We start from the raw sequence: 14,904 nt of genomic DNA, 5'->3' as shown, positions 1-14,904 counted from the left end.
TTTGCAATAACATAAGTCAGAAGAAAATGACGTTAGAACCATTCCAGAGGTGTCAAATGAAAGAGCATGAGCTATAAAATATTTTCATCTTGGTTTAAAAAAAGTGAATAAAAAATGCATTTATTAGTAATAAATAATTATGCAAAACTATCGTAAATCTTTCCTTATAAACTTTTTATTTTGTTATATAAGAAATTATACATATTTATTACAATTTTTTATCAATTATGATATAGATAACATTACTTGGTAGTTGTGCACTTAAAACAGGGTAAAAAAGTTAATTGTTTTGGAAAAACTTATTCAAAAAGTTTATAAAGAAAAATTGGCAATACTTTTGCATAATTATTTATTACTAATAAATGCATTTTTTATTCACTTTTTTAAACCATGTTGAAAATGTAGCTCATGCTCTTTCATTTGACACCTGTGGAATGGTTCTAAGGTCATTTTTTTCTGACTTATGTTATTGCAAAAAAATGCTCTCTGGGATAAACAATTTGAATAAAATTTAAACAATTGAATTAATCGCTTTGAAATTTTTATCACATATTAAGCAAGAACCCTCATTTAACAAAAATTTCAAAGCTGTACACTAATTTTTACAACAGTTATTGAGAAAATATTTTTTTTGCAATTCCGACCTTTTTTCGCAATTATATTAACAATAAATTAGTATATCAAACTTTGTAATACGTCATTTTAAAGCTTTTTCCATAATCTCGAAGTAATTTGTACTAAAAAAATCATAAGTTTCACTGTTTTCCGTTGATTTGAAAAAAAGGGGAAATGCCATTTTTTGACAGTTAACTATGTATTTATAAATAAAAATGGCCGCCAGATCCTACGTAGGAAATAGTTATAATTTGTTCCTTGTAGGTATTACCTGTCGAAAAAACGCTTCAGTGTCCTGGCTGCTGAAGTGTCACGAACAGGGTATATTTTTGTCTTATTACCCTGGCCTATTTATGTAAGTTGACATATAAGAAAAAAACTCTAATTTTATGGCAAAATTATTAGTGCAAAAATAGAACAAAATTACAGATTTTACTGTTTTTTTTTTAATTGTAATGGTAAGTATTTACTAATAAAATAATAACAATAACACTCAAAATTATTCTTAATAAGAAAATGGCAACATAATATTTTACAGTGTAATCAAGAATTAGATCCATACTCATACTGTCATCCGTAAATGATGACCGGGTTAATTACTTCTATACGATTTTCACGCAATTCAAACATTCTATTAACTTTTCACATTTCCGCACACTTTTTTCCCCAAATTGTACACTTCTTGCTAAAACTGCTGCGTCACTGTCGTCACTGTAACCGTTATGGCCAATATAATTATTGTAGTAAGTTTTCCATATTCCCCAAATATGTTCGATGGGAGTGCGTTCACAATGATAAGGGGGCAGTTTTAACACATTATGTCCAACACTATGAGTAATCTTGCCTACTATAAATATTTTGGTTTGTCATTCTTTTTGACAACTTTAGTAATTCCGACTTAAAAGAATCCTGAGGAAATGAAATTGATGTATTAGCCCTGTTTTTATAAATACACTTATCTTTGTTGTGATTCATCCTTCCGCAGACGTCACATACACAATGTTGTCGTTGTTGAGGTTGTGTCTGCTGCTCTGCTCCTCATTTTCTGCTCTCTGCGTCTCCGTAGTTGCCCATTTCCTCGGAGTCTGCGCGTTGCTCCAACGTCGCTGCGCATCGTACCTTTGCGTACCTTCGTACCTGACGTGGTTAAGAGGTTCTGGTTTAACTCTCACCATTTCATCGTGGATTTCTCTGGCGGCCATCTTGGAAGCCGGTCCAACACGGGTCCCTCGCCGAAACCGAACAAAAATCTGTCTCTTAAGCCACGGTTTGTTAGGACAGTGAGCGACGCACAACTCACAGTGAGTCGAACGCCGCGCACGTCAGTCCAAATCAAAGGAATGGTTTCTGTATGTTAACGGATTGTTAGGTTCTGCTTAGTTGCGCGCTCTGAAGACCGACAGCAGTGTACGTCGACGGTGTGCGCTGGAATCAACTCAGATTTGATTTGGACGTAAACGTTCTGAACTCACAGTGTACAACATCGTGGTAAACTAATTTTATTCAAACAAAATTAGTTTACATGATTTGACATACATATTTTTAATTGCACAAAGTAAATGAAAATATCATTTGTATTAAATTGATAGTATTAGTATTTAATCGGTATTTAGATTAATTGGTATTTAGCTTAATTTGTATTATTACTATTATTTATTAAACTGAAGCATGCATTATAATAAAACAACGTTGCTGGTACAAAATAAAGTGTATCGTTTCCTTGTGGGATCGGTACTCACCGGAGGGACCGCAGACGTTCGGATACAATTAGCGTCTCTTTGCAATTTCAATGACGTCGACTTTGCAAAGTAACAAGACATTTACTTAATACACACACTACACATGACACTAGGTACCTAACTGCAAAAATTCACCGTACCTACCATGTCAATGGCAATTAGTTGTCGAGGCATTAGCTAAAATAAAAAAAAAGTGTATCGTTATTATTCAACACGTGACACAATTTTGTCTTGCCATTCTACAGATCCCTTATCACTATAGTAGGTATGCTTTGAATATCTCATTTTTTGTTATTCTATTTTCGTATTTTTAAATATGTACATAGTTCTCTGTAAATTTACCTCTTTTCAGGTCAATACTTTGGATAAATATTCAAAGAGAAAAGCAGACTGCCTTTAACAAACGGTACTATGTATAACTATAAACCTTTCAGTATTGCCTTTCAAAGACACCATAAATATACTTCACCGGAACCGAACATCTAATTTCTATTACTATTGTATTTTAGACAATTTATTACTCCTGGCTCCAGGAGCCAGAAATACGCACTTGCTAAGCCCTTTTTCTTCGAAACCATTTTTGTCAATGTAATGGTAATATAAAATATAAATTGTCAATAACTTCCACATAAGAGAAATTTCTGAAATTTTAGTCTGACAAGGAGTCTCCAAACCGAAAAAAAGCCAATGTCTAAAAACAGAGATTTCTCATTAATGAGCGAATTAAAAATGGGACGAGAGGAACGAACCGCTTTAATTGAAAAACTTGTTAAAAAGTTGGAAACATCATCGAAATTGGCTCAAAAATCAGGTGATCCTTCTATACACATGTTTTTTGAAATTGTTGCTTCCACAGTGTCGAAATATCCTACGATTGAAAAGGCAAGAATAAAAGCTGAAGTGATGAATATTGTTTCGCGATATGAAATTGAGCTGACTGCAAATGAACTAGGTACATGAATTGGTTCCTATATCCTATATTAAAACAAATAATTCTTGTGACGAAGATTCTTCGGAAACCAATTATAGCATACTTCAAAGTTATGCTTAATTTTTATTCTGCAGAAATCGGATGCTGTCTTCTGTTGTAGGGTTTTTTAGTAATATCATCTTATAAATTGTAATACAGTTTCAAATCAATCACTGGAAAGTCTAAAATATTCTTGAAATTTTTCCTCGTTCTGATACAATTTTCTTTCGACTTAATTTAAATGCACCTCCTGTATTACGACATGAAAAAATTTCGTTTACATTTCTATTTTCTTTTATTTAAATTTAATAGATATTATCAACTCTTCTTTCTCATCCTCTTCTAGGAGTAATAAAATTATTGCCTAGATTTTGTCAGAATTCATTTTTCTACGTACACCCTCCGTGAAAACAAACGTCAAACTCAAACTATTTTGAGAGAGACAGAATATGCTCAAGTATATTCAAAGGGGAAATAAGCCACAATTTTACCTAAAAATGATTTTATTAACGTTTCGACGCCCAAGTCGGGTGTCGTTGTCAAAATACAAAATAATACTAAATAAACAAAAATGTTGTTGCTTAGTAAAAAATTCTTCTAATAATTTATTTAATCTGACTCATTTATATCAGAATTTCAGTGCCACCGTTGCATTTGGTTGTCTTTTTAAAGACAGATCACATGCTATGATTTTTTGTGGCGGATATTCTTGAGTTGGGATTGATTTCATGTAATCGAATGAACTATCTTTTAGTAAAGTCGTCCCAGGAACGCAACTCATCAATATTGGCAATATCATTTTAAAGTCTTCTACTTTTAAAAGGTATAATACGTGTCTGAATTGCCGATATAAATGAGTCAGATTAAATAAATTATTAGAAGAATTTTTTACTAAGCAACAACATTTTGTTTATTTAGTATTATTTTGTATTTTGACAACGACACCCGACTTGGGCGTCGAAACGTTAATAAAATCATTTTTAGGTAAAATTGTGGCTTATTTCCCATTTGAATATACTTGATTATAAAAATGCCACAAGAAAATAGCTTCAGAACAACAGAATATGCTAACAAACCGACCCAGTCAAATCTGCCGTGCGTCGGCGTCGAGTACAACAGATTCTGCTGTACGCGTATGCCGTGCGTCGCTCACTGTTCTAACAAACCATGGCTTTAGGCATACTTTTAGCTCGCTGGCGAACTCACAGCCTACCGCTAATCCTCTTAAGCGAGCAGCCCACTCACTTGCCGATTCTATCGCGTCTTTCTGAGCACTGTAAAATTTAAATCGCGCTGCAAACGGACTCTGCTGTGGTTTGAAATACCCGTCCAATGTGGCAAGAAGCTGATTATACGTTTTTCTTCTGGTTTTTCAGGACTTACCAGATCGAAAATAAGTTTATATGCGTTCTCGTCTAAAGCGTTTAATAAAATAGCTCTCATCTTCTCTGCGTCCGTATTGATTTTGATACTCTTTGCTGCGAAATAGTTTCCTAGCCGCGCTTTGAAAATTAACCAGTCTGAACTCTTCAAACAGAACTCGTGTAATTGACCACATACCGATTCCGCCATTTTTCACTATTTTTTACACGTTTTTCACTACGTATTTTTTACACGTTTGGCCGAAAATAAAAGTTATCCTCGTCGCCAGTATGTGATGTATCAGCCCTAACTATTCTGCTGACACACACACGTGCTCGAGACGTTACTACTTTAAATAAAAGCCGGACATTTAACGGACTAGTTTTATTGTTGAATTGAAGTAACATACAAGAGAGCGATATAGGTTACAATTTCCTTATATACTACTACAGTGAAGTGGGATGGTCACTGATGTCAAAATGAGCAGTGACACCGCGCGAAATACAAATAACCTAAACCTAGTATATCACAGAAATATTTTCATTAATGAATTTTATTCATAAAGAATGTTAACTATTCTTTAAATTTTACGTTTAATTTTACATTTTCAAAACGTAGTTTCCGTAGTCAATAGTATTTGCTTAGATCTTACCTGGAAAGTAATGGAAAAATATACAACAACGATGCAGAGGCAAAAACAACAATGGATGACTGATGAAATCCTGGAATTGATGGAGCAGAGAAGAAAACTGAAAGATAACAAAACAGAATACAAAGAAAAACAGAAACTAATTAAACAAAAAATCAAGGTAGCTAAAGAAAAATGGATGGAGGATAAATGCAAGGAATTAGAAAAGTTGAATGAAAAACATGATACGTTTAATATGTTTAAAAAAGTTAGAGAAGTAGCTGGTCTTTATCATAAGATAACTCCACATACTATAACCGATTCGTCGGGAAAAATGATAATAGACGAACACGAAATTCGAACTACCTGGTATAATTATATAAATGAACTGTATAATGATGATAGACCCGAAGAACTGGAGACTTTAGATGAAGGTGAAGGACCAGAAATACTAAAATCAGAAATACTACATGTTATAAAATTGGCAAAAAACAAGAAAGCCGTTGGTCCCGACAACATACCTACAGAAATGTTAAAGCTCATAAATGAGGAAAACATTGGAATTTACTAGTCAAACTTTTCAATGATGTTTATTCGACTGGTGATATCCCTGAAGATTGGTTAAAGTCCGAATTCATAACCCTACCAAAAAAACAACGTCCGAAAAACTGTAGCGATTATAGAATGATAAGCCTTATGAGCCACACTTTGAAATCTTTCTACGTATCATCCACAGTAGAAACAGAGATAAATGTGAAGAAGACCAGGATGAAACACAATTTGGCTTCAGAAATGGAATGGGAACCCGGGACGCACTCTTTGCAGTAAATGTGTTATTGCAGAAATGCCGAGATCAAAGGAAAGACGTCTTTGCTGTATTTATTGACTATGAGAAGGCCTTTGATTGAGTACATCACAAATTAATTAAAATATTAAGGATAAAGGAGTTGATAGTCAAGATGTACGAATCATAGAAAAATTATACTGGCGTCAAACAGCGACAGCTTGCATAAATGGAAAATCAACAGAAATATGCAAAATACAAAGAGGTGTCAGACAGGGTTGTATACTGTCTCCACTGTTATTCAATTTATATTCAGATAGAATATTTAAGGAAGCGCTGCATAATTTGAAATGGGGTGTGAAAGTTAATGTAATTCTGATAAATACAATCAGATATGCAGACGATACAGTTATTTTAAGTGATGATATGAATGGATTACACACCTTTTAAATGCCATTGACACAGTGGGAAGAGAGTTTGGCCTAAATATAAACTGTTCAAAAACAAAATACATGGTATTTAGCCGTTTGGCCCATCAAGATTCACGGTTATATGTTGATGGTCATATAATTCAAAGAGTACCCAGTTTTAAATATCTTGGTTGCCATATTACTGAACAACTAGATCCAGATAAAGAGATAAAATGTAGAATCGAGATAGCCCGCACATTTTTAAAAATGAGGTCATTCTTTGTAATGATACCTTGCAACTTCAACTTCGAAAGCGCATGATTAAATGCTACATTTGGTCAGTCCTCGTGTATGGTGTCGAAGCATGGACATTAAAAATATCCACCATTAATCGTTTGGAGGCCTTTGAAATGTGGCTGCACAGACGTATACTGAAAATACCATGGACGGCTATGCTGACAAATGAGGCAGTCCTTAAGAGAGCAAATGCTACCCGCGAGCTGCTTGATAACATCAAATATAGAAAGATGGCCTATTTTGGACACGTAGTAAGGGGAGACCGGTATAATATTCTTCAACTTATTATGATGGGTAAAATCGAAGGACGCAGAGGAATTGGTAGAAAGCAGTTGGTTGAAGAATATCCGGGAGTGGACAGGAATAAAGAAAGCAGAACACCTATTTAGAATAGCTCGAGACAGAGACAGTTTCGCCATGTTAATCGCCAACGTCAAGGGGACTTGATAGGGCACGTTAAGAAGAAGTATTTGCTATTAACCAGTGCCGTTGACGTGTAAGCGCGTCCACGGCACGCAAGTATTCAAAGGAAAATATTTCTGCCGGCACAGGGGATAAGACAGGACATATTTCACCGGCGCTGAAGGGGTTAATACTGAAAAAAAAAAGATTATAAGATTCTCTATTACTAGAGCAATTTACTTTCGTACTTCTTACACTGTACAGTAGAGTGGACATTGGCTGTCGAGTGTCTAGCGATAATCCAAAACGGTCGCAAATTCGTGAAATACCCTTTATTTGATACGTCTTTACATTATACAGATATATTCTAAAAATTTCAATGTTTCGGTCAGTATTTAGTTTTAAACATTAAACCATTTGGTTATTTACGGGTTCGAAAGATTCCTCTTAATCAGTAAGCAAAATATAAATCATCTTTTGTTTTTTGAAGGAGTTGAGCACTATTAGGTTTTAAACAGACGAATCACTGCGCAGCGCTGCAGCGCTACTCTGTGAATCCACAAAGTAGCTTCCAATGATTATCCGTACATTCGTATGTAAATTAAACGTGCCATTCCACACCATAGATAAAAGTTTTAGTAGGATTGGGAAGAATGCGATTTTACTCTTCAAAAAATATGTCACGTATTTCAGCGCTACCTGATTAATTGGAAGTGTACTAGAATCTAGCCTCCACGCTAGGTACATAGCCTCCATACGGTACTTCCAAATACTTCCACTATTTAATATTTTATTCAAATGGACAATAAAGGTAAAACACAAACAACTTTTGTTTCTTAATTATTTATTTATATTATGTGACATTGTACATAGAAATATGATTATTTAATTTGGATTAAATATATGTTTACTTGTTGAACTTTTCCACCGTCTGCACACAACAGCTGATCGGAGCCATTAGACTTACCAAAAAAAGGCGAAATAAAATGTGCATTTTAAACCCGTTGGATAAATAGTTGGTCAGAAAAACTTACCTTTAACTTTAAAAAGGTACTCGATTACAAAATAACAAAAATATCAAAAAACACGACTGACTATTATTCTTTTTATGGTGACACAAACAAACACAGGATTTGTCAAAAGGATTTGTCAAAAGTCATGTTCCACCAATCACGATGCCGAAATCAGCGCCTCGCACACCCTCTGACAAATTGGAAGTAAACTAAATACCATTACATTTTTTTTACTAGAGTGCGCGGGGCATGTTCCACACGAGCGACAGTGGGCCACGGTTGCCGATCCTCGCCATTGTGACGTTCATTACAAAATCATTTTTTCATCCATTTTGTGGATCCACAGGTCTGTTTTAAACCCGATGAAAAATAAAGTAGAATTATTTAATGTACATTTTTAGATATCAGTTTTGATATGAAAATTATTTTTAGGAGAGTACGTTGAGAAGATCTCCGCTGCCATTATATTAAAAAGTCTACCGAATAACCTCTTACTCGAAAATGCAATCGAGAAGGCTCTCGATAATTACGAAACGGAACCCTGCAACAGTCTTACAAACCAAGACGTATTTTATAGAGAAGTCAGTAAAGTGTACACTGTCATCCAGGAACTGGCAAATTGTTGTGAGGATGCTGCTCATTCGGATTTAAGCCCGGCGCAGATCGCACAAAATGTACACGATACCAACGAAATAATATTGGTAAGTTTGGAAACGAAAACGGTTTGGCAATTGTTCTTGTTCACAATAGTCAAAAAATAATTTCACACCATGGCGTACAAGCTAAGAAACCAATATTCATTATCCTTTAATAGTGTTGAAAAACAAAAAGTAATTAAAGAAATGAGATCTGTAAATCTGAAACCCCTCGTGGAACGAATTCCTGGTTACTTCCTTTATCTCTACCTTTTACTATTGTGGCGACACGCTTTAATTACTATTTTTGCTAATTTTAATTTTTAATAACTTTTCTCAAAACGAAATAATATGGGTCATATAAAATTCACATTTAATATACAAACCAGATGCTAAGAAGGGCACGGTTTTACGACACGAAATGTATCCCTAACCATAGGTTTTTGGTGTGTTTAGTTTAACAAACTGAATTCCCCATAAATTAATTACCTTATCAGACCTTATGTCAATAACTCACTTTGGAGATGCATTCGAAGAAGTTTCTTAAAACTGCAGAAACGTTTCAACTTTTAAACGCCAGATCTAAATAATTTATCGCCTTTCTGGCCAGATGGTAGAAACACAAACATATTAGCGTTTGTGGTTTTTTTCAGCCACGGCAGTCGATTCACAACCTCCCGTCGGGAGTCACACCCGAGCGGGCGTCGGGATAGGTCAACAACACACCCTTACGAGATATAAGCAAAACACGTCTTTTTACCGATTAAAATAAATATATTATTGAAAGTTTGTTGTGTTTACATTTATTTTAATATTAGTTAATCGTTCCCAAACCATTCGGAACACTATTAATAAAGACGAAGAGGACTCTACAATATGCAGTCATATTTCATTTAAACTGTCTAATGAAACATAAGCTGTCTTTAATGTTCCTAGTTTACTCAGATTGTGAGTACACGAAACCAACTTTCGCTGGAATTTTTCTTAAACGAGTAGACGAAATGTGACTGCATATTGTAGAGTCCTTTTCGTCTTCTTTATTCGTCGTCTCCTTGCCTTATAAATTGTAAAAGGCAGAGATAAAAAAAATAACCAGAAATTGGTTCCACGAGAGGTTTCAGATTTACGGTTCTTCTACTTCTGCCCCTCTGATGAGGTCTGGGGAGACTGAAACGTACGTAAGCGGATGATTGATCATCTCTGAACCGAAATGAAACATAAGCTGCCTTTGATTAAAAAGTAATTACGTTAATATAATATTCACGTCCATTTATTCGTTTAATGCACTTGAATATTCGCACAAATATAATTTTTTGCATCCGCTATATTTTATAATTTCCTGTAAATTGTTTAGATTTGTGTTTAGGTAGAAGATCTTAACCATTATTTGTTTAAATATATCTGAAACCTTGTATTTGTTACATTTTTCTTTCAAATTATTCAAACAAGACTTTGAAGCGATAAACTACCCCAGATAATTGAAAGAATAATATTTCAACCAACTACGATAGTTGTTTATCCTAGACTAGCTCAATCTCCCAAGTTGTGAGTCCACCTTGTCCTAATCAAAAATATGAACAATGAAGGTCTGGATTGGAAGCAAACAAAACAATATTTTAACTAATCATGTTTATTGTTCAATAAAGATATATTAAAATATGACTTATTAAATTCAATGACATATATATTCAAGTTCTTGCCAAAAACTAACAATTTTTGGATTATACTTATGTATAGCTTGTGGTATTTGACGGTAGATCTTCTTGATGTCGGATAGTACAGCTGGTGCCTTTTCAACCTGGACTAGATGGTCGGCCTCAGGTCACTGCAGCTCTAGTTGATTGGTTGGTTGTTGTAAATATTGGGTGCTGCTCTCTGTCTAGATAAGATGCATCTTGTTGTAAGCCTTGTAGTGGCGTCGCCAGCGATGGGGATTCATGCTCCCGAAAGGAGAAAATTTTAGTTTATTTCCCAAAAAATTAGAAGACAAAATGTGTATCACTTTGACATCAAGATGAAAAAGTACCTTGCCACAAAGTATTCATAAACTAGCAGATGACAAGGGGTAAATTAAATGGAAATATTAATAGATTATTACTAGCTAAAATCATTTGTGATTTACACGTGCATATATGTAAGTTAAAAGAAATATTTAAAACTGAAATATCAGAACACATGCTTTTAGAATATGGAGCTTGGATATAGAAATATCTGAAATATCAGAAGACATGCTTTTAGAAAATGGTGCTTAGGTATAGAAAAAAAATATTATAAAAACTGTTAATGTTGAACTGTGAATAATGAATAGGTACAGTATGTCGGAAACTACTCACCCCAAGAGAAGAAGATGGCCTGGAATTAAAATAAAGCTAATATTTAAATTTCCTGGGTTTTATAGAATTATTCTACCACCTCTCTAAATACTTTGTGTTGCTGGGAGATTGTCACTGTCGTCGAAATTTGTTGAAATAGAGTTGTCTATAACAGGAAAGGGCGCCAAACGAGTTTTTACGGGAAAACAAGTTAAAACAAATACAGAAGGTTATTATTAATGAAATATTAAAGAAAATAAAATAAAATAATTATTTAAAAATGAAATAGCAAAGATGTGACGTTTGTAACGTTACAACTTAAACCTTCGACATTCTTATAAAGTAATATATTTTAGCAAATCTTTTACTTGAATATTTAATATACAATTTTTAACCTTACTTTTGTTTAATAACTTCCAGACGGTTATTAATGAAGTTATACAATTTAGAAACCAAAATATGAACAATTTTCTACCATCCGAAGAAACAAAGACTTTAGATCTTGAGTACGTTCCTTGGACAGCTGCCAATGGCGAAGAAGGTCTCACGGATGCTTTATTGCAACAGGTAAGTAAATACAGTGTGTATTTCGTTTCGTATTAGAACGTATTCGTACAATGTTGTCATCTATTACCCGCTTTCGGTCTTTCTAGCTCCCCTTTGTCTTTCATCACTCCCGAAACCATTGACGAGGTTTCAGTCCCTCTCCAGGTCTATCCTGTCTGTCCTTGAATGAATTTGACTCTCTGAAAAGTTTGGAATCTTCTACGGTATGGTTTGCCTCTGATTTCAGGGTCATACTGAAAAATGTATGTTTCGCCACAAGTTATGACCCTTATTGATGTATTCCAATGTTTAGTTTCTCATGGAAAATTTACCTCATAGTTTCGTTATTATTGTCCACATGATCATCAATTGCCCAAATATGTTTAATCGACGGTCTTTTCGAATCATCTCGGTCACTTTTTGAAGGTTAAGTCACTTTTTGAAGTTATAGTGCTAGTCATTTTCAACATCTCCCTCCCATCTTTAAAACGTTTTTATCAAAAACTACTGGTAATATAGTCATACTGGTGCACTCTCTGCAAAATTTCCGAGCTTTTGAACAGTCTTCCCGAATTTTAACAAAATCTTTAAATGCACTCTTTCAAATTTTTTATGCAATATATGCATTTTTTTCACCTTTAATATTTGAGGATTACGCAGGTATTCGTTAAAAAAAGTTAATCTCGGAACCACGTCATGTCACTATTTTCCTTCTTCAATTTCCTGCACTATCCTTCATTCCCTCTACCTATATTGTAGAGGTGTTTTCTCAGTTGAGAGTGTCTAGTTACTATCTCGGTGACCGTTTTCACCTTTTATCTGCAAAATTCATCAGACTAGAATGTTGTTAGCACTGAAAAACCTCCTGTAAATTTTTAGTAATTTTCTTTATATGCGTTTGCCGCTCTTTTGGTTCCTCTTTTATGGCGTACTATTTTATCCTCCCTGCATTTATTGCTGTGGGTTTTATAATTTTTTATCTATTCTTGCATTACATAGTTAATTTTTATTTATTATTTTTATCTATTTAGTTCGATTAGGTAGCAATGTCTTTACAATGATCTGTTGTATTAAAAATTATATTTATAGTACCTAAACATTTAACAACATCTTTATGTAATTAAGCAGTGCCATAATTATTTTGTTTTTTAGCATATTCTGACCTACAGCTATGGCTTAAAGTTGGTTACACATGGACAGTTGAGGCACTCTCTGTTAGACCATTTCGTGGGTTTGACAGATGTCATATTGGACGGAAGAAAAAGTCATTTGGAAAGTATTCAAAACACGGCTAGAGCAAATGTTCTATATAGACAATACTGCAATGATAGACACAAACTTATCAAACCTTTGTGTTAGTATATTAAATCAGCTTTAATTTTCATTACCATACGAATTTTAATTATTTAATTGTGTAGTTTTTATGTGAAACTTATTTTAATACTAAATCTTTTATTAATTTCCTGCTTAAGGATTCGGGTAACGAACTATATGACATCGTAATAATCTTTAAAATCCAACCAATATACACAACAAAATTTTGTTTTTGAAAATAATAATTGTTAAATAATTTATAATACGAAAGTTGTCTTTTTAGTTTTAGATATAGCCATAAAGGCAAAAAATATGTAGGCTTAAATTACTTTATTGCTTTTCAAAATATGTCCCACCAAACTCGATACACTTTTGCATACATTCAATCCAATTGGTGAAACAGTTATTCGATCGATGACTTCTTCTGACGACTGGAATCGTTGCCCACGCATTGAATTCTGGATCTTTGGGAACGTAAAGAAGTCGTTGGGACTTAGGTCGGGGCTATACGGTGGATCTTTTAACAATTCGATGTTTTTAAAACTCCAAAATCTCTACTGTCTTTTGGGCAGTGTGAGCACTTGCAATGTCCTGATGTAGGATGATTCGCCGTTGTGTGTTGCTTTGTCGGAGCTTCGCGATAACTTCTGGTAAACAAACGGTTATATACCAATAAGAAGTAACCGTTCGTCGATTTTCTAAAGCAATTGTTGCTACATGACCAGATTTTGATATATAGTTGCGACCATTTTCTTTAATACACTTCGAGAACGGATCACTTTTGTTGATTTTTCCTCATCGCGAAACACCCACACAACGGATTGGCGTTTATTTTCCGGTTCGTAGGAGTAAATCCAAGATTCATCGCCACTAACAATGCTATAAACGTGTAACGGGTAACTTCCGACTTTTTCTATCGTAACACATATCTTCATCTAATTGCCTCGAATCCATTGCTTCCTGAATATTGTCCCTCCAGCTTCTCCGTGGTCGTCCTCTTTTTCTTCTCTCCGGTGGGACCCACTCTAATATTTTTCTGGGCCAGCGAGTCTCATTCATTCTTTTAACGTGACCGAACCATGTCAGCTGTCTCCTTTCAATATCGTCTATTATAGTTTTTTCCACCTTCATATGTTCTCTAATTGTTTCATTTCTTACATGTTCTAATCTTGAGACCTGACAACTTCTCAAAAAGTCCATTTCTGTACTAAGTAGCTTCTTTTTATTTCTTGCACTTATGTCCCAAACTTCTGCACCGTAGATTGTAGCGCTCTTCATTACAGGGTGTCCAGAAACTCTACCGACAAACGAAGACAGGAGATTCTTCAGATAATTTTAAGATAATTTAACCCAATTCACTTAGTCCGAAAATGCTTCCTAAGGGAGCTAGAGCTCTTTGAAGATGGCGTCTTGTAATTAGTTTTTCTTAAATACCTCCAGAACGCTTCTATTTAGAAAAACAAAAATTGGTACGCGTATTTATCTACAAGATATAAATCTAATCCATCCATTGCAAATTTCTAGTACCGATCATAGGCGTCCGTTTTGGGTAGGGCAAGGGTTATTTTATCGCATAACTTTTTTATCTTTAACTTTTATGCATTTCTTACACTGGATTATGAAATTGTGAAGTATTCTAGTACTAAAAGGTACTCTTGTTTTAAATCGGTAGGGCACACCGTTTTCTAGAAAAATCGATTTAAAAATTTTTCGCTTTTTAAATTAAAAAAAAAACTGTTTAGAAAGACGAAAACTGGTACATTTATTTATATTCCAGAGATAAATCGATTTCATTAATTGCGAATTTCTAGTACTGGTCATAGGCGTCCGTTTTGGGTAGGTCAACAGTTATTTTATAGCATAACTTTTTTGTCTTG

General features: G+C 34.2%; 1 protein-coding gene across 1 annotated transcript in view; it reads left to right on the top strand.

Annotated features, from left to right (window-relative positions):
- Positions 1–14,904, top strand: part of LOC114336066 (nuclear pore complex protein Nup133) — a 77,782-nt gene that overhangs the window by 41,039 nt on the left and 21,839 nt on the right. The window contains exons 9-11 of the mRNA XM_028286385.2: positions 8,653–8,921; positions 11,588–11,734; positions 12,866–13,067. Coding sequence (XP_028142186.2) covers positions 8,653–8,921; positions 11,588–11,734; positions 12,866–13,067 — 618 coding nt within the window. The remainder of the gene's footprint in view (positions 1–8,652; positions 8,922–11,587; positions 11,735–12,865; positions 13,068–14,904) is intronic.

Source organism: Diabrotica virgifera, chromosome 2, assembly GCF_917563875.1.
Source record: "Diabrotica virgifera virgifera chromosome 2, PGI_DIABVI_V3a".
Taxonomy (NCBI): domain Eukaryota; kingdom Metazoa; phylum Arthropoda; class Insecta; order Coleoptera; family Chrysomelidae; genus Diabrotica; species Diabrotica virgifera.
The sequence above is the reverse complement of the archived record's forward strand: the minus strand, read 5'-3'. Positions and strand labels throughout refer to the sequence as shown.